At 48.8% G+C, this 19,361-nt stretch overlaps 7 protein-coding genes across 7 annotated transcripts; 3 read left to right on the top strand and 4 right to left on the bottom strand.

The window, feature by feature from the left end:
* Positions 1-493: 493 nt before the first annotated feature.
* Positions 494-2,669, bottom strand: BC939DRAFT_252736 (uncharacterized protein). Its single transcript, XM_051551009.1, has 2 exons — positions 2,388-2,669; positions 494-2,293 (listed from the first exon to the last, which is right to left on the bottom strand). The coding sequence occupies exons 1-2, from the start codon at positions 2,594-2,596 to the stop codon at positions 580-582; spliced, it is 1,923 nt and encodes a 640-aa protein (XP_051409455.1). The 5' UTR covers positions 2,597-2,669; the 3' UTR covers positions 494-579.
* A 1,234-nt stretch (positions 2,670-3,903) lies between these two features.
* Positions 3,904-5,202, bottom strand: BC939DRAFT_484729 (deoxyhypusine synthase; the record flags this gene model as incomplete). Its single annotated transcript, XM_051559267.1, has 3 exons — positions 3,904-4,119; positions 4,219-4,428; positions 4,567-5,202. The coding sequence occupies 3 exons, from the start codon at positions 5,200-5,202 to the stop codon at positions 3,904-3,906; spliced, it is 1,062 nt and encodes a 353-aa protein (XP_051409454.1).
* A 220-nt stretch (positions 5,203-5,422) lies between these two features.
* On the top strand, positions 5,423-6,357 carry BC939DRAFT_459669 (uncharacterized protein). Its single transcript, XM_051556760.1, has one exon. The coding sequence runs from the start codon at positions 5,440-5,442 to the stop codon at positions 6,337-6,339; it is 900 nt and encodes a 299-aa protein (XP_051409453.1). The 5' UTR covers positions 5,423-5,439; the 3' UTR covers positions 6,340-6,357.
* A 298-nt stretch (positions 6,358-6,655) lies between these two features.
* On the bottom strand, positions 6,656-9,147 carry BC939DRAFT_459667 (uncharacterized protein). Its single transcript, XM_051556759.1, has 3 exons — positions 8,775-9,147; positions 8,616-8,676; positions 6,656-8,213 (listed from the first exon to the last, which is right to left on the bottom strand). The coding sequence occupies exons 1-3, from the start codon at positions 9,022-9,024 to the stop codon at positions 7,043-7,045; spliced, it is 1,482 nt and encodes a 493-aa protein (XP_051409452.1). The 5' UTR covers positions 9,025-9,147; the 3' UTR covers positions 6,656-7,042.
* Positions 9,148-9,968: 821 nt separating this feature from the next.
* On the bottom strand, positions 9,969-11,072 carry BC939DRAFT_252627 (uncharacterized protein). Its single transcript, XM_051551008.1, has 2 exons — positions 10,798-11,072; positions 9,969-10,654 (listed from the first exon to the last, which is right to left on the bottom strand). Exons 1-2 carry the CDS (start codon positions 10,930-10,932, stop codon positions 10,028-10,030), a joined length of 762 nt encoding a protein of 253 aa, XP_051409451.1. The 5' UTR covers positions 10,933-11,072; the 3' UTR covers positions 9,969-10,027.
* A 1,346-nt stretch (positions 11,073-12,418) lies between these two features.
* BC939DRAFT_531121 (hsp71-like protein) lies at positions 12,419-15,203 on the top strand. The gene is made up of 2 exons (XM_051561600.1): positions 12,419-12,577; positions 13,012-15,203. The coding sequence occupies exons 1-2, from the start codon at positions 12,556-12,558 to the stop codon at positions 14,919-14,921; spliced, it is 1,932 nt and encodes a 643-aa protein (XP_051409450.1). The 5' UTR covers positions 12,419-12,555; the 3' UTR covers positions 14,922-15,203.
* Position 15,204: 1 nt separating this feature from the next.
* Positions 15,205-18,100, top strand: BC939DRAFT_459656 (uncharacterized protein). The gene is made up of 5 exons (XM_051556758.1): positions 15,205-15,793; positions 15,887-15,951; positions 16,085-16,792; positions 16,888-17,424; positions 17,598-18,100. Exons 1-5 carry the CDS (start codon positions 15,378-15,380, stop codon positions 17,777-17,779), a joined length of 1,908 nt encoding a protein of 635 aa, XP_051409449.1. The 5' UTR covers positions 15,205-15,377; the 3' UTR covers positions 17,780-18,100.
* Positions 18,101-19,361: the final 1,261 nt, after the last annotated feature.

The following is a 19,361-nucleotide window of genomic DNA, read 5'->3' as shown; positions in this document are numbered from 1 at the left end:
CAGAATAATTGCCATGTCGTCGCTGAATGTATAGTGTACTTGTAGCACGTCCAAATACCATCTTTGTTGACTCAGTATCTCAAAAAACACCTCGCATTCCTCCTCAGGAAATTGCTCCCAGTCATCATTTGAGCCATGCTCGTCATATGTGATGTTGATGGGTAAGATGTCCAGCGCGGCGCCATCTGGAAAGTTCAGGGATATGGCGATGGAATCCGAATCAACCCGGTCGTTATTGAATACTAAATCCGCTCACTGGACGTTGACATGTTGTAGTGCAGATGATCCACCTTTTGTTACGATAGCGTTCCTGGCGAGTGCGAGTGCATTGACGATGGCACACGTTCGCCTGGGAGGACAATGGATCATGACAGCCGAGAGCTTGGGATTATTGCAAAGGATATCCATCAGTACAGGGTTATTTCTGCCTTCTGTGGTATCTATCGTGGTGAGCTCTGTTAAGTAGCCTGCTCTAAGAACCTCACTCTCATCAAACGCGAAACCTTTAAGGTCCTCAGTACTAAGCTCCACAGTCTGGATCACACTGCCAGATAGTCCTGCAAAGATATTATGCCGATCTCAATGCAGGGTCAGATTCTTGAGATATGGATACTCGTACGTCCTGCTGGTAAAGTCCTCAAAGGTGCTGTGCATATCGTTGGTGGCTAGTCCAAGTTCCTGAAGCGAAGGACAGTGCTTGAGAATGACTCTAAGGATCGATCTTGGCGGACCTTTGGGAGATCTTGACTCTGATGTGATACTGAGACTTCGGAGGTGCGAAGCCATTATGAACGAGGAATTGCTGATGAATTGGTATACGTTATTGTTCGTTTTGATCGCCATGTTCTGGATCCGTCCGTTAGCCATCAAGTGTATGAGTGGGTCATAGCGACGACCGCGATTGATGACGTCGAGCAGCGGTTCCTTGGCTTCTACGAGGTGTACATGCAAGCTGGTAATGTTGCTTCGACTAATAGCAGCCTCGAGAGCCCGAAGTTCGTCAAATGTGACATCCCACGTCAAGCGAAGATCGAGGTACTGAATGCCGCGAGGCCTAACAAGCGCCTCGTAAAACTGCTTGGCGACAATACTGGACCCAAATTCGATGTTAACACAATCAGCGAAATAATGTCCGCTATTGGCCTTAACGACGTCCCTGAAATGCTGCATTGCTGACTCCCGGTAGTTGCTACGGTAGTGGTCCAAGCAGACCCACTTGACATGTCCATAAGCTGTGACCACTTGGTACAGGTTGCCGAGGTCGCGGCCCTTGTCGCTGGCCCGCAAAAACGACTCCAGCTGCCTCAGATCTGCTCCCTCGAGCGCCTCGACTGCATTCAGGCCCATCGAACTGGATGCTACGCCAGGGTTTCCTCCATTCCCCTGTAGACTCTCGATATGCCTGATAGACTCGTCTACCAGAGGTGCAATGCTACTCGTGTCCACATTGAGTCTCTTGCTGACAGTCTCAATCCCGTCTGCAAGGTTGAACAAGGCGAGAGGTGGCACAACGGCGTCAGCAATAGTGTACCCATACTTGAGCAGCCTCATGGTCGTCAGGACATGGGATCCGTATCTCTCAAAGGATTCGCTCGGCTCATCGATGTCGTATCCCTTGTGCTTGGCTAGATGCATCTCGTGTGGGATCGTGCTTCCTTCTGTCATGGTATGCTTACCGCACTCGCACAGGAAGAACAAGCGGAACTGCTTGGTGAAGGGTTTGCTAAGCTTGTCTCTGCGTCGCATAGGTTTCGGAAGGACGATGAACAGTCGAGGGATCGGGTACTGGGAAAGCTCGTATGTTTGTGTCCGTACCGCCTGGACCTGGTTCTGGAGGAGCGCCAGTTGGTTGAGGATTTGTTGCTGGATCTGCAGAGTGTAGACCTGGAAGATGTCACTGGACTGCAGCTGTGTATCCAGGAGGCCGAACCGCTGTTCCATTGTGTTCTTGATGCTCGCTGCCTGGATTGGCTGGCCAGTGGTGCTGGCTTCGACATAGGACTGATAGAGCTGGAAGTACTCTTGGAGAGACTGCTGTGTTGTTACGGCCCTTTCAGCGGACTGGACGGTAAGGGTTCTGGTTGTGATGTCTTTGACTGTGATGAAGAGGTCGGTAGACCCATGTAATTCCACGGCTATATCGATCGAGCCCTCGCTTACAGGGGATATGTATCCCACAATATCTTGCGAGGGAGAAGAGGTCTCTAACGGTGCAGGTGCACTCTTATCGGCGCTCTTCGTGACCACATCAAGAACGACGCCTAGTTGGTGACAAATCCTCAGAGGAACAAGACTATGGCAACAATGAGCAGCAAATGCATGCCAGATACCGGCCAGCTACAATTGCAGCCGCCATCTATTTTCCTTCCTTTAGTTCCTGGGCTTACTCTTCGTAGTTTTCGTCCATCATAAACTGAACAAGGTCGTCGCCATCCATGACATATTCAGCATCTTTGAAAATCAGAAGGACGCTTTTCCATAGTACAAAGCGCTGTCCAGACTTGATATCCAGTTGGGTGGGGATATTGGTGGTCTTGCACGCCGACCGGGCCCTGAACTGTTGGACATGCTTCTCATTCTTGGTGGGGGTTGTCATATCTTACTGTTCCTGAAGCGAAATGGCAGTCGAAAAGAGTGATGGTATAGGAGGCGACTGAAGAAGAATCTAAAGAAGAAGAGATGCGAAAGAGCAAAAGACATGTCTAAATCGGTCCAAATCTCCAACCTCGCCCCCATCTGCATCGCCTCTCGTTTTTGGTGCTTCGCCATGTTTTGTACAACCACTGGTAATAGCAATCGCATAGAGGTTCGACATAGCCTAGTACATGCACAAGATGCTTGGTTTGCCTTAAAGGTGGATCTGAATAAAACATGCTGTGCAAATAACTGCCCCTCAAGATCTTTTGTCCACCAGGAAATGGAATTTGGCGCTCGTGGTAAAGTGTAGCTTTTCTATTTAAAATGCAAATCAGAAGTAATATAGGTCGCGCGTTACATCTTCGCGCATTTGCATTAAAGAATTACAACAAAAAGCATACGAGGCCTTCCTCTTCTGCACCGCGATTAACGTTCACGTAATGCCAGTGTACTCTGAATAGCATCCAAATAAACAAGGTAATGGCACCACTCTGTTGATCTTTTTCGGAATATGATCCTCCAGAACCTGAAACTGCTTCTCCCCAAAGTTTGGCCTGTAGCTCATCCGCAGTAAGCGCCACCTTGTATCCTTGCCTTCAACAGCGTATTTGTGTTTGAATGTTCCACCGGTACCTTTATTCACGGTAGTTTGGAAGCTTTATCCCCAATCTCCTCTCTTACCAAAGATCGCACGGCACTGTCCGCTCGACGGGCATGGTGACAGTTCTATCCCTTGAAAGATTCAGATATACCTTTTCGGCCTGGGCAAACTCATCCTCCGGAGAAAGTATGCGCAAGATTTACGAAAATATGAATGAACAGCGTCTATGGCGATAGGGCAGGAAGGCATTTTTGATCAGGGCAGTACCATTGAGATTAGTTGAGCAAAGAAGCGCGGGACTGATGGCTAGGACGACCAGGATTCGAATGCGCAGGAAGGGTTTCATTGTCGAGTAGGCAGTTGTGAAGGAAGGTAACAGGGCAAAAAAGCTGCAAAGGCTTCCAGAGTAGTTTATATACCTATACAAGATGATAAAGAGTGCTGTCTAAGAAGCGCGACTTTTATCTCACGATTGAACGGCTTTCACGATTGAAAAAAAGAAATCACAAGGCATCAATCTCCGATTCAGAAAGTGTGCACTATAGCTGAACATAGCGCCTTTTTTACCGTTCGAGCTGAGGGGAACGGACTAAAACATAGAAAGGCTCTTTAGATAGAAATATACATTGATTTATTATTTTTCGGCCTCAAGCCTTTACATGTCTCTATGAAAACTTTTCATCAATCTTTTGAAACTCCTTGGCAAAGGTCTGCGAGACGATTAGAGGGAAGGCGATTGTCGCATCCGTGTAGACCTTGACGGATTTTCCATCCATACGAATCTTGCCCCACGAAACTGCCTCGTCCGGTCGAGCTCCTGCATCACTTCCGTCAAACTCCTGGCCTGTGTTGATGAACACCGCAAAATCTGCACCATTGCGCTATTGACCATGTGGACAGTAAATAAAGACGAAGAAAAAAATGCAATTAGAAATACGATGATGAAAAAGTCAATTAGACAAGAAGCGCGATGCGCTTACCATGAGATTGGCGTTGCAGATATGATGCTTAACAACTCCACCGCCGAGGATGATGACTCCAGTCTTCTTGGCGAACACGGCCTGGTTGTTCATAGCGCGGATATCCGAGACGATATCGATGATCAAACCGGGGTTCTTATACGAGTGAAAGTAGATCATATCGCCCAAAGAACCGTCCGTCAACGCTGGGCAGAACACTGGAATGTCGTTCTAGAAAAAAAAAAAAAAAAAAAAAAAAAAAAAAAAAAAACGACGTTAGATTATTTAATTCTGAAAATCGGATCCACATCAATAAAAAGTACCCTTCCCCTTCTCGTTTCAACAGCCCTGAAGAGCAAAAGCACATACCTTATAGGCCCAATAGTAGATCGACTCCTCATGTGCGATTTCCTTACCCAACCTGCTGATGACACTACTCGGTGCCCAATGGGCTTTAATCGTCTCGTCCTTCTGCTCCTCCAACATCTTATCCAGGATTGGCATGACCCAATCCTCAAACTTGCAGTAGTTATCATTCGGAACCAACAAGTTCCCAATCCTGTTCAATCCACTCTTTCTCAACTTACTGCCATCCAGCGAGAACTCTCCCAAGTATGTCGGAGCCAAGCACTTGATAAAATCCTCCTCGACTCCGCCGGCGGACGAAACCAAACAGTCAACAAGTTTGTGTTGGACCAAGAACCGGATCACCTCACGAACACCGGACGAAACTAAATTCGAAGTGTACCCCAGAAAGATCTTGCATTTCACGGACTTGCGATACTCGGGGTCCAGCAGTTCAGGATCGACGATGGGGTCCTCAGCAGTGGGAAGTGGGAGAGGCTCATCCGAAAGACGCCATTGACGCATCTCATTAATAATCTCGATAGCACGACCAATGGCCGAGGCCTGGAAGCCAGAGTGGATAAAGGTCGAAAGTAAGGAGTCCAAGGTCACGGTCTGGTTGAAATCTGGGCCTTTGATCACGATCGAGTCCTTGGGCATCTCTGTAGAGTGGACGAACACCGCTGCCTGGGCTGCCTCGCGGAGAGCCTCCTGTCCTGGTCCTGAAGCTGACATGGCTGATTTCGTTTGATGGGTTGATGAAAGCGAAGGTTTTCAGGGGTAAGGGGAAAAGAAAAAACCAAATGTGGTCCGTGAGCCCCTGGTGGCTTTTATTTAACCAGAGAGGCAAACCAGCAACCAGCACAGATAACAACCGTCACCAGGAAACGCGCAGTGATGGCATTCAAAGATCCCTCTCTCTCCATCGCCACACACACACACACGGACACACACACATCCCGAATCTGCGTCATGAGCTCTACTCCGACCGTCACCGCTTCCTACAGCGCCGCATCCGCCACAGAAACCACCACAACGGAACTCACGACGGCTCCAGAAGCCCTATCCTTCCAGGTACCTATTCACGTATCCTCAGACACAACCGTGTCCTCTCAAACCAAGAAGGAGCAATACCTCACAGCTCTAGCCCAAGCACTTGTGAACCTTCAAGAGTCCATCAACACGGGCCTAACAGAGCGCCTAGTCCAAAAGGGCGTTCTTTCCGAAAATACGGAACAAGAAGCGGCCACGAAGAACAAGTTGAGGACCAAGGTACCCGGACAGCCTAATAACAGCAAGAAGGGCCAGACAAAGGCGCAGCAGCTACGGGAACGGGAAATTCAGAAGCAACAGCAACAGCAACAGCAAGAGAAGCAGGACACTCAGCCTTCATCATCAGCTTTGGAAGCAGCAGCAGCAGCAACAACGGATACGAATGAAGGGGCACAAACGACGATCCCCTCTACCACACAGATTTCAGAGCCTGTTTCGACCTTTGCGGCCATGGACATCGACCCCTCCTCTTCCACACAGAACGTAGAGCTGGATGAGCTAAAATATAGACCCAAGGGCGGTATCTATGAAGACGACGAAGACGACGAGATCAACAAGGATAAAGATGAAGTCGATCTTCTTATGGAGGCCGATCCGGGTGAGGTCGATGGCGCATGTCTAGAACTGCCCAAGGAGGAACAGCAGCAGCAGCAGACCAACAAGAAGAGGAATGGATTGCCTTCAGATGATGTGGCCTCCGTTTCTGCGACAACCAAGAAGTCAAGAGGATCAGAAGATGCATAGTCACTGATGGATTGGGAGCAGTAAAAAAAAATAAAAAAAAATAAAAAAAATAAACCCCACCACCGCTACCAATGCGTCGAATGGTTATCGATATATCGATAAACACACATATACACACGCATAAAAAAAACGCGCTCAAAGTTGCCAAACGTAACCTTGGATTGAGTTTTTGTGAACACGAACTCACAATGGCGGTTATTTATATGCAGTAGGCATCGAACGAGACACTACTCCTCTCGAATCTTACTTGGAACAAGATACATCAGCTTTGAACGCATTTGTTTTTGTTTTCGTGCAAAATTGAGTTTAATCGTTTTTTTTTTTTTTTTTTTTTTCTTTGCAGTATTGGCCTACTGTTCCCAATTGTCCCCCATTGCGACTTTATGAATCAAAAATCGAAGTCGTCGGAGTAAGGGATAGTATACATTGAGGAATAAATATGGATGGACTATCGTAGCAAAATGGCGTTGCTGGTGAAGAAAAGTGAGGAGAGAGTTTGAACAGCCTGTGCTGTTACATGAAAGCAAAAGAAATAGCGTTGATGTTCATACGCGGGTGCATCATGAACATAACGGATGCAGAGGCAATGTATCTAATAAGAAAAAGTGCTGGAAGCAATTGGATAGAAAGAATGAAAGAAAGAAAAAAACAGAAAAAAAAAAAGAGACTGCAAAAAGAAACATAAGAGAATTTCTTTACACCTTTAGAACTTTTGCTCCAAGGGCTGAATGTGGTGTTGCGGGAACCGAACGTTCAGCGCGTAAACATGCGTTCTCTCCAAAATAATTTCCCAGGTCTCCGGGTCGATACGCTTCGGTGTCTCGTGAACGCGCTCATCCATGGTTACAGCGTATCCACGCTCTGAAAGAATGCTGATAACCACCTCGACAACCTTTGGGTCCGAGAGAATCGGGTTCTGAGATCGCACAAGGGCCTGTCCACTAATGGCGTGCCGAGCGACCATGGGCGATACCTCCTGATCGATAAACCGAACGGCTTTTGAGAAGATCTCGGGCTCGGTCTCGCAATAATGCTCCAACCTCCTGATCAGATCCTGTCGGGCATGAATACCAATCTTGGTCGCCAGTGGGACATGGGAGATGGCTTCATAAGTGTCGTGCTCTAACTCGAGCGAAGACTGGTACTCGAATTCCTTGAGGATGATGCGCATCACGCTATCAATGCTTCCAACAGCATTGATCAGATGGAAGGGGAAGATTTTGCTCAGCTTCAATAAACACGAGTAGTGGTCCTTGAAGATCTCGTATCTTGCCCGGATGAGTAGTTCGTCGTAGTCCGTGACACGCTCTTCCTTGATCTCGCCCTTGCCAGAACGGAGGACTTGGGCATTGTGCTCCTTAATCAGCCTGCCGCGCATGAGCTGCCGACTGACTGAGATTTCTTCATCGACATAGAGCACGCAGATACGGAAGGTCGGTCGTGGGAAAAAGTCCTTCAGCGGTGTGTGTTTGTACTCCCTGCGCAACTCGTGCATCCTTTCGTGAAACAACTTCAGGCACTCGACTTGAACTTCGCTTCTCGGGAACCCATCCACAAGTACACCAACCTCGGGTTCACAATCCAGGAGGGCATGCAGCAGATTTTCGACAACTTTGCCGTCACTGATCATAAGCCCCTTGTTGATCAGCTCCTTGCACTCGGGTGTCGAGAGAAGAGAGGACATGGAGATCGGAGGATTGGTGATGCCCCTGGAGCGTAGGATAGCGGGCGTGTGGGTGCCCTTTCCTGATCCTGGTGCGCCCATCAACCAGATGATCTCCTTGGGGAACCGCATGTTTTCTCGTCCACAGACATCCTGCACATTTCTGAACGCCTGGTTAAAGATCAGCTTTGCATCCTTGATCTCGGAGATTCTATGTGCGATAAAGATAGGGCAATGTATAGGGTTAGCAAATGTGTACTGCTGGTTTGTGCATGATGTCATGAAGGGGGGGCCACTATCATCATCATCGCCAGTAAAAAGATCAGGCAGGTCTTGTGCGACTGTGTGAGCGACACTTGATCACTCCATGGGTCATCTATCCAGTCCAGCACATACAACTGACCATGCCTCCCCCTATGGTCCCTTCCGCGGAATGCACCTTGCGCTGAGCAAATTGTGTGTCCGTGTTTGTGTGCAGAGGCCACTGAAAGTTCAAAGAGAGTGTTGTGTCCTCAGCAATTGAAGATGTAATGTCGAGCACGGATCATGCACTGCTAATTTTTCAGGAACATATCTGAAAGATAGCCCTGAATTGAAAGTACAAGATACATACCTCTGTTCATGTTTCTCACTCATGCTTTCTTCTTGAACGGCCGCAGCAGCCATTGCTGGTGCTAATTGTGAAAAGGCGCAATAAAGCATGAGAACATGTCAAAGATTGACAGATCTTAAAGAAGGAACATATACAGTGTTCGGTGGCAAAGCAACCTACCCTGATTAACATTGGTCTTTTCATTGCTGACGACCAACGAAGAGGTGGTGTACTGTCGAAGGGGATTCAGTGCTGATCTTGTTGACAGGGACTTGCTTGCAAGGAGGACGTTACCTCTGGAGTAGATGAGTCGCCTTGAGGTGAGGAGTGAAAGGGCGAGGGGTTGGGTGGTCCGTGGGAATGTGAGGATGGGCAGGACCTTGCTGGAGGCCTGTCTAAGAGAAGTGTGGATCAGGGTGGAGGCGGACATGATGGTAACAGAGTTGATAAATAGAGATGAGGATGAATGAGTGGAGGATGGATGAGAGGCATGCAAGCAGAATGAAAGAACGATGAGGATGAGAAGGAAGCAAGAAATGCTGTCTTTTATAAGTATATATAGTAAGCGAAGGGTCAGCCATCCACATGGGATGGATGCTCACATACTCTGCTTCAGGGAAAAAAATGTATTTTCAGCATTCATCGTGTATCCAACCAGGATCCTGACACGAATTGCATTAACATATTCATATTTCGTGCTGTCCCTCATTAGGGGCAACAAGTAGCTATCCATGACTCTTCATGGGTTAGCCTACTTCTGTTGGTCATTAATGGCAGCAAAGAGGAGCTCCTGTTTGTTTTGTAACTAGTCCAATGTCCTCTGCTTCTGGGTCGACCATGGACGCAAGAAGCCTCCCGCATACGACGCACTAAGTAACAGTGAAAATGGAACGGGTCGATCGTTTCCATCCCTTTGATCGCCAGAAGTTGCCCTGGCGGTGGATACTCATGGCAACTTTCCTCTGCCTTTCCTGGTTCTTGTTACGTCCGTGGAGAAAAGAATGAGCGAGAGTATGGGCTCTTTCTTCATCATTGTCGCTCCCTAAAAATACAATAGCCTCTTTCTATCTGAGCAGAAAGGGCGAAGCAGCACAGGCAGGGGTAAAACGAAGCTACAACATCAAACAACAACAGCATCTCATCTCTCGCTGCAGAAAAAGATGCATCATCTTTAATTCTGTACTTCTCCTTGTTCCCGTCTCATCATACATAAGCAGCTTATAACGAAAAACAATTTATTTTTTAGACACAAGAATGTGCAGGGCAATATAGATAGATATTCGTGGACTATGTGGCATGGAGATGGATACAAGTAGACAATCAGACATAGACGAGTGCAGCTGGCTTTTTGTATCCTTCAACGACGCTGCAAGTCGCGGAGGACTGCAGCTTACCGTCAAGACGGTAATAGGGGCATAAGAAAAAGAAGTCCTTTAGAGGTTGAGGGCCTTCTTCTCATCATCCAGCTTCTTGTCCTCGATGACAGTGACCTGCACAAATTCGTCCGCAGCCTCGTGCTGGTGGATCTTGGCATAGCGAGCCTGGCGACGCTTCTGAATCAGAGAGCGGAGCGAGGTAGCAGAGAAGACAAACATGGAGACGGCGACCAAACCAGCGCAGAGGAATCCGGGCCAGTTGAGCGAGCGGAACCATTCGTCAATGGACTCCATGGCGTCCTCAAAGTCCTTGCCAGGCTGGCAACCGCTGTTGCCGAAAGGAAGAGGAGTGTAGCTGCCAAGGGAGCCGTCGGGCATGATCTCGAAGACCTGCTGAGCAGCGTCTGTCTGTGTAATCTCGAGACCGTTGACTTCAACAATGGTCTCCCTGAGGGTAACACGGCGGACAATTGAACCATCTTCAATGGGAACAAACTCAGTTGAGGCAGTCACCTGGACGGTCACGAGGCCGGTATCGAAGGCCTCCATGAGGTCATCAACCTTGGTCTCGGGGTCGAGTGCGGGGCCGACAATGACACCAGCCTCGACAGTCACTGTGACTGTGATGGGTTCCTCTGGCTTCTCCTGCGACCCAAAGTTCAAAGGGACTTTGTTGATTAGGACCTGAAACGTGATAGAGAGATGGAAAAAAGAAGTTAGGTGTCTTGACAGTTGGCGTAACATGATGGAACTGCGGCCCTATATCACACACATCACGCTAAATGAGCAATATATGAACACGGAGGGCTGTATCAAAGGAGCCGTACCTCGTGATCCTGGACATCAAAGTTAAATGCAACAGCCATGACACGCTCGGCAAGGAAGGTGCCGTCGTCAGCAAGGAGGTCATCCGTTCGCTGGACAGTGACGACGAAGGTGTCCACATTGGGCTTGGTGTGCATCTCCTTGACCTCCAGCTGAGTGTCGGAGATATCAACCAGCCTCTTGTCAACGTCCTGCGCAGAGACGAGGGCTACAATATGGCCACACAGAGCGAACAATGCATCGTTAGGAATTGTTAGGAACGAATGAGTGGATTGTAGCGGGGAAATACAAAGTGCGAGTGAAAAGTGAAGTAGTTGAGAGCATAGAGCAGATTGGTCTGTGTAATGGTAGAACGGATAGGGAGGAGGATTACGTACCGGTGAAGGCCAAGAGAGCCGCTGCAAGAGAGAAGAACTTCATGAGGAAGGAGAGGAACTGTGCGGTATTGATGAGGAATGAGGAAGGAGGAATGAGGAATGAGGAATGGGGGCGGTGGTTCTATAGTACAAAGAAGAAGAAGGATGGTCAATGTGCAAGAGAAGGTGAATGGGAGGTAAGAGAAGCCGTGTGTTTTGTCCCTTTTGTGTGTCAAGTCGTCTCTCTCTCGCCTTTCGTTTTTCACCTTTTCGAGGGACCTATTGATTGCAATAAGCCTAGACTAGGCTCAAATTTCATATCGGGTAGGTACGTTGCAGAAATAAACAACGCGCGAATATAGTGGCTACAGATAAATCATACGGAAACAGCATGCTCTGCTTTCATTCCAAGCCAACGCTCTTTTCTGAATAGTAGACTCTGTGTATACGTAATGTACGTAATATTACCTACTAGTCGGTTGCTTGGCGTGAAATGGAATGGTAGGCTGTCGTTGATAAAATTGTATGAGACCAGGATGAATGGGGATCATCCTCCTCCTTCGCACCTTCTCTCTCTCTCTTTTTCCTTTCACGAGTGCAGCAGACGATTATTCGTCTACGGATACGCAGCCAGAGGATTGTACCCATAGTTGTAATGGACAGCTTAGGCGTTTAAAAGACTAATGTCAAAGCACCATCTGTGGTGGTGTTTCTGCCAGCTACCGTATTATCTTGAATGCCTCCTCCGGATGCCCAGTGGCGCGGGCGCTTGTGATGGCTATTACAACGACAGCCAAGAACAGTGGGTAGTGGCTGCGGCGTATTGTTGCTCAACATTGGACAGTCTGCATGTAAACGTGGCATAGGAAAAGACGAGAGATGTGAAAGACGAAAACATACTAGACTAGCGGCAATCTAAATAGTAAAGTAATAAAATGAAGGAAATGAAGGAAATGACGGAAATGAAGGCCAAAAACAGAGAAGGAAAGAAAAGGAAAGAATGGCGGCGTGCGAAAAAGAAGGAGCCTCTGGAAAGGGTGCGACCGTTTGCTTTCATTGTCCAGCAGCGGGCTGGTTGCTTCTTGAGAGCAGCAGCAGCAGCAGCAGCATGGACATGGACCCAAGAAGGTTGATCCACATGCATCGCGAACTTGCTAGATAAGGCCCAAAAAGGGCTGTGTGATGTCACGTCGAACGCTGTGGAAAAAAGTGTGGATATAAGTAGGCCAGTGCGCACCCCCCTCTCTCTCTTTCTCTTTTTCTCACCCATACTTCGCCCTTTGCTCTCACTCGCATTCATCTTCATCCTCACCCGTACAGAAACAGAAACAGCACTATCTTCTTCTCTCATTTTTTCATTTTTTTTCACACGCATTTCCTCTTTAACAACACATACATACAACCATGGCTGAAGCAACCGGAAAAGGTAAGCGAGCAATACTCTCCATTCCGTCCTTCTCTCTCCCCTCCCTTCATCCTTCCCCTCGTTGTCGATCCTTCTCTTTTGTTCTTGTACTCTCAGTCATTTTCCTTTTCCCTGGTGCTGAACAGCTAGGTTTGGGCCAAGCGGACGCGTATACTTATTATACAATACAATAGTTTTCAATTTCAATGTCGAGCGGACCTTGGACATGAAAATGGACATGCATTTGGAAAAGAGGGTTTGAAAGAAGCTGAGCACCCCCGCTGGCTTGAACACGGATGAACAAATGCGACATTTTTTTTTTTTTTTTTTTTTGGTGTCTTACCATGAAACCTTTGTATCATATATCGCGTCTTCGCTCCCATACGACTCGGTGATTACTTTTGTGACTTGAATCCGGATTTCTAATCGTTTTCTTTTGTACATTTGTCACATAGCTGTTGGTATCGATCTCGGAACCACCTACTCTTGCGTCGCCGTCTGGCAGAACGACCGTGTCGAGATTATCGCCAACGATCAGGGTAACCGCACCACCCCATCCTATGTCGCCTTTACTGACACGGAGCGTCTCATCGGTGATGCCGCCAAGAACCAGGTCGCCATGAACCCAGTCAACACCGTCTTCGATGCCAAGCGTCTCATCGGTCGCCGTTTCGACGACAAGGATGTCCAGTCCGACATGAAGCATTGGCCCTTCAAGGTCATCGATAAGGGCACCAAGCCCTATATCCAAGTAGAGTACAAGGGGGAGAAGAAGGACTTCACCCCCGAGGAAATCTCTTCCATGGTCCTCACCAAGATGCGCGAGACCGCCGAGGCTTACCTCGGCACCCCCGTCAACAATGCCGTCGTCACTGTGCCCGCCTACTTCAACGACTCTCAGCGTCAGGCCACTAAGGATGCTGGTATGATTGCCGGAATGAACGTCCTTCGTATCATCAACGAGCCCACTGCTGCCGCAATTGCCTACGGTCTAGACAAGAAGACCACTGGCGAGAAGAACGTCCTCATCTTCGATCTCGGTGGTGGTACCTTCGATGTTTCACTCCTGACCATCGAGGATGGCATTTTTGAGGTCAAGGCCACCGCTGGTGACACCCACTTGGGAGGCGAGGATTTCGATAACCGCCTTGTCAACCACTTTGTCCAGGAGTTCAAGCGCAAGCACAAGAAGGACCTCTCTGGCAACCCTCGTGCCCTCCGTCGTCTTCGCACAGCTTGCGAACGTGCTAAGCGCTCACTCTCCTCGTCCGCCCAGACCTCGATCGAGATCGACTCGCTCTTTGAGGGTATTGATTTCTACACTTCCTTGACCCGTGCTCGTTTCGAGGAGCTTAACCAAGATTTGTTCCGCAACACCATGGAGCCTGTCGAGAAGGTCCTCCGCGACTCCAAGATCGACAAGGGTCTCGTTGACGAGATTGTCCTCGTCGGCGGCTCGACCCGTATTCCAAAGATCCAGAAGATGGTCTCTGACTTCTTCAACGGCAAAGAACCCAACAAGTCCATCAACCCCGATGAGGCCGTCGCCTACGGTGCTGCCGTCCAGGCCGCCATCTTGACCGGTGACACCTCTGAGAAGACCCAGGACCTTCTCTTGCTCGATGTCGCTCCACTCTCTCTTGGAATTGAGACCGCTGGAGGTGTCATGACCGCCCTGATCAAGCGCAACACTACTGTCCCCACCAAGAAATCCGAGACCTTCTCGACGTATGCCGACAACCAACCTGGTGTGTTGATCCAGGTCTACGAGGGTGAGCGTGCTCGCACCAAGGACAACAACTTGCTCGGCAAGTTTGAGCTTACTGGTATTCCCCCAGCTCCCCGCGGTGTTCCCCAGATCGAGGTCGTGTTTGACATTGATGCGAACGGTATTTTGAACGTCTCTGCCTCGGAGAAGGCTACCGGCCGCGCCAACAAGATCACGATTACGAACGATAAGGGCCGTCTGTCGAAGGAGGATATCGAGCGCATGGTTTCTGAAGCTGAGAAGTACAAGGCTGAGGACGAGGCCGCGACTGCTCGTATCCAGGCCAAGAACGGTCTCGAGTCATTCACGTTCAACATCAAGAACTCTCTCAGTGACGAGAAGGTCGGAGGCAAGCTCGATGCCGCGGACAAGAAGACTTTGGAGGATGCATGCCAGGAGGTCATCACCTGGTTGGACGGCAACCAGGAGGCGGAAAAGGAGGAGTTTGAGGCCAAGCAGAAGCATCTCGAGGAGATTTCGAACCCGATCATGATGAAGATCTACGGCGGTGCCGGTGCACCTCCTCCAGCTGGTGCTGCCCCTGGTGGCTTCCCTGGTGACGGCGGCTCTGAGCCCACGATCGAGGAGGTCGACTAAAGACGCGGGCAAGCACTGCACTCTTCATCTCCACTTTGTCTCTTGCTCTACTGCACCCAATTCGACTTGTATATTTGCTCAAACACCCTTCGCCAACCAACCATGAGGAAAAAAAAGAAAAAAAAAATAGGTCTTGCATGTAGTTTTTCTCTGTAAATAATAAAAAGGAAGAAAAATTGCGAGACACGGCTCCTAGATGTTGACTATCATTATTATGCAAATGTCTTCAAAATAAAATAGGTTGTATTTTGATTTTTTTTTTTTTTTTTTCCTTACTACTCGCCTTCGCCCTCACGATCGGCAATCAACCCAACAAACCATAGCATCGACATCAGCTTCCTTTACCATTCCACTCCTCCTGTAACATCCATCATTCCCAAAACACACCACCTTGCCCGTCCTCTTCATACCCCGATACTCTTCGCAGTACACCCGCCACAATAACAGCCAACATACATGGCTCCGTCAAGCACAGCAAGCTCCAGCAACGCCATCGTCCATCCTCCCACGAGCACCGCCATGACCCTAGTCAACAACCCCCGCTCGGCTCTGGCCTTAATCCAAGGCGCACCCTCTACCGGTGTTGGTTCCAGCAGCAGTGGAAACAGTGGCAATAGCTCACTGACACGGACACAGATCCAAGGATCCACTGATATCATGCCCAATGCCAACAACATGCTCGTCAGTGGCCGCAACAGCAATTCTACAAGGTCTAACGCCACTACCACCAACAGGCCGTCGACTTCTGGCACTGCTGGGTCCTCGCCCTTATCTTCGCCTTCGCCTTCGCCCTCGCCAACGATGCAAAAGTCGCCCAGACCATCTAGCACTGCCCGAAGCAACGTCGCAGCCTTCTTGACAAAGCTCTACAAGTACGTGCCATCGTCCTATCTCACGCTACTGTTGGTCATTTAGGAGACGAGCTAACGAGCTAACGACACTCAATTGCTTCATGTTTTGAACAGCATGGTTGGAGACGAGGCATCCAACAACTTGATCAAATGGTCGGAAGACGGACACTCATTTCTTGGTATGTGTGCGATCTGCCACCCTCTTGTTTTACGGTTACTGTCGGGTGCATGAGTGCGATTCTCTTTTTCATATGACATACGAAATCCTGACCGACCATGTGTCGTTTCTTTGTTTTGACATGCCCAACGTAGTCCTCAAGCACGTAGAGTTTGCAAAGGAAGTACTGCCAAAGTTTTTCAAGCACAACAGATTTTCATCGTTTGTACGACAGCTCAACATGTATGGATTTCACAAGGTACCCCATTTGCAACAAGGTGTTCTCCTCCCGGATACGGACTCTGAGCAGTGGGAGTTTAGTAATCCACACTTTCAAAAGAACCAGCCCGACTTGCTGTGCTTGGTCTCTCGTAAGAAGGCGTCGAATGCAAACGATGACAGGGATGCGTTGACGATGGATCTGGGACATATTTTACAGGAAGTAACGGCGATCAAGAAGCACCAGATCGCTATTTCGTCCGATTTGAAGAATATTGAGCGAGACCATCAGTCGTTGTGGCAGGAATCGATCGCAGCGAGGGAGCGACACCAGCGGCAGCAGGAGACGATTGACAAGATTCTTCGGTTCTTGGCAAGCGTGTTTTCGGGAGAGAAGAAGAAGGCAATTGTTCCGAACAAGAGGCCAAGGTTGACGATCACGGAGGGCGATTTGAATGAGGAATACGAACATGGTTTGAATCAGGGATTCGGAGAGGAGCATGAGGAAGAGGTGACGAAGCTGCTTGGAAGCAAGCGTAAGCGTGCATCGATGGTAGAGTCGGAGGCGGACTATGTCTTGCCTGGGATGGAATCGCAGGGATTGCCCACTAAGCCAACCTTTAACCTCAGTGAAATGACGCCAGGTATGGGATATACCTTTGCTTTGTGCACGCCGAGTGTAAATTTACTTTTAATCTCGCGTATGCTGACCCAGCTTGTTCATTTTTGTATTCTCTAGCAACACTGGCTCTGCTTGCAAACGCGAACCAATCGGCTCAGGTAACTCCTGTGTCTTTATATTCTTCCCCCTCACTTACTACTACAGCGCCTATAGCGACTTCAACAGCACCGACCACAATCCCACCTGTAACCAACACAGCATTGCCAACGATTTCAACGGCCACTGCGACTTTGCCAGAGTACCTCACATCTCTTCCAACGACAACAACAGCCACCAATTACGCGACACAGCCATTCAAACTGGATGCTGCGAATTTGACGATTCCTCCGATGCTGTTACCGAACGGGATCAGTCCAGTGCATCACGACATGTTGAGGTCGATATCGATGGCGAACGCACAGGAGATGACGTCAGCACCGATGCCAGCAGTGTCGTTTACGCAGACAGAGGCAGGGGCGAATGCTGCGAAGGGAGTGGAGGATATTACAAAGGAGATTGAGCAGCTGCAGAAGAACATTGAGGCGTTGGAGGCACATGGATTGGATATGGATGAGTTTACGTTTGCGAACAATTATCTTGATACAGGTTCTTTTGGTAAGTTGAAGCGAAAGCGAGAGACTGACAGATGCACGCGATAAAGATGAAGAGAAGGGCGGCACAAAAAGAAAAAGAAAAAAGAAAAAGAAAAAAGAAGAAGAAAAAGAAGAAGAAAAAGAAAACTAACATGGCTCTTTCGGTTTGCATTTTGGATGTTGTCGCGTTTATAGATCCTGATGGGTTTGGAGATTTGAGCAACATCAGCGAGAGTGGGATTCCGTATGAGGATCCGTTGGGAGATGAGGCAGAGTCGATGAACGAGATGATCCATGGGGACCCGCAGGAGGAGCTATTGGCCGCAAGCACACCTGTGGCAGGTACATCCATTACAAACACGCCTGACGCGCCTTGAAGAATCAGCAGCATGTATCATATTGCACTATACAAAAATAAAAAAAAAATATCCGGTATTAGGACAGTATACGGACACAGACGCTGCACAGCATTCAATCCAGAGAGGAGCATGGTCCATGCGCACTAAGGAGAGGTTGTGAGCCCATCTGTCCGATAGTGTCGTACAAACAGCCTTAAAAAGGGGAGAAGATCTATCTGCACTGCACTCTTGCTTTATTTGGACCATGCCGCTTTTTCCTCTGCACCTCCATTCTCTTCTTTATTTACCAGAGACAACATCCCCCCTCTCCCTTCCTCCCACACCCCCACCCCCTTCCCCTTCCCCATTTCTGTCTTTTAGCGACACGCTTCACTTTAGAAGGCCGGATGCGACATGGGGTTCCGGATGGATGTCTCGTCTGAATAATGCGTGTGTGTGTGTTTTTTAGAGACACGAATTAATAGAGTCCAGGGAGTACAGAGAGTAGTGAATCACTTTTGGCTGACCGGGGTAAGAAGTGGGGAGGGAGAAGGGGGGGAACATGGGTGCTGACTGAACAACATGTGTATTGATACCGGTTGTCTCATCTCCACTTGGAGAAAAAAAAAAAAAAGAGTCTGCCTCCGATCTGCACGTTCCTCACATAGGGTTTATTCTCTTTATTTCCTGTCTAAAGAATATCAGCTCCATTTGACACCAAGTGGGGTTGATGTGGTCATCTTTAATTCATGGAGCGTGCGGCCATGGGGCAACGGCAGGGACTACGAGGAGGGGGGGGGGATGCTGGTGCCGCTGATCCAACAGGTTGGGTTCTTAAGTGTCATTTTCTTTTTTTTTTTCAATTTGGACAATCTACATCATTGGGCAATGCCCCGTTTGAAATTGATCGCCCATTGGAGGAAGGAAGGAACGGAGGAGGAGGGGGGAGAGGGAAAACTTTATCCAGAAGGAGACTGATTGGGGGCGAATTGAGTTAGGTTTCTGTTTTCCGGAGGAGGAGGGGGAAAGTGTGAAGATGGATGACGGTATAGACACGGCCGACGAGGATTTGCATCGTTTCTGCAATGTGTAATGTTACTGTACATGTTACAGTAGACCAGACATGTACACGTGTGTCGTACAATACATAACATCGCCATGACATGGAGAGAATCAAATAGAGGAGCTAAAACCCGGCGCTAAAGACAGATCAATCCGCAACTTAAAAAAGTGGGTGCAGCAACAGAGCTGGAGTGGACACGCCCTAGGTTTGAGATGACATACAAGTACATTTGCGGTCTGGATTATATCATGCGTACAAATATGAGGACAGCGGGGGATGGAGAGGTTAGAAAGTAAGGACGTACCAGGGGAGCTCAAGAAAGCTGGCTGGGAGAGTGCCCTTTGCGGGATGCGGGTGGGCATGGGATGTAGAGACTCCAAAGGCGCGTTTGCTGGATGGTCAGACGCAGCGAAAAGGGTTGGCAGCAACAAAGAAGAAAAAGAAGGCGTGAAGTTGCTAGCTGCTGGAGGGAGGAAGAGGAGAAAAAAAGAGGGTGTGTGCCATGCTATGGTGGAGAATAAGGGGAACCAGCCAATGGCGAGGTAGCAGACTAAGGAG

Source organism: Gamsiella multidivaricata (genome assembly GCF_025024155.1).
Source record: "Gamsiella multidivaricata strain RSA 2152 chromosome Unknown BC939scaffold_59, whole genome shotgun sequence".
NCBI lineage: Eukaryota > Fungi > Mortierellomycota > Mortierellomycetes > Mortierellales > Mortierellaceae > Gamsiella > Gamsiella multidivaricata.
Note: the sequence above shows the minus strand (reverse complement) of the source record. Positions and strands in the feature narration are given on the sequence as shown.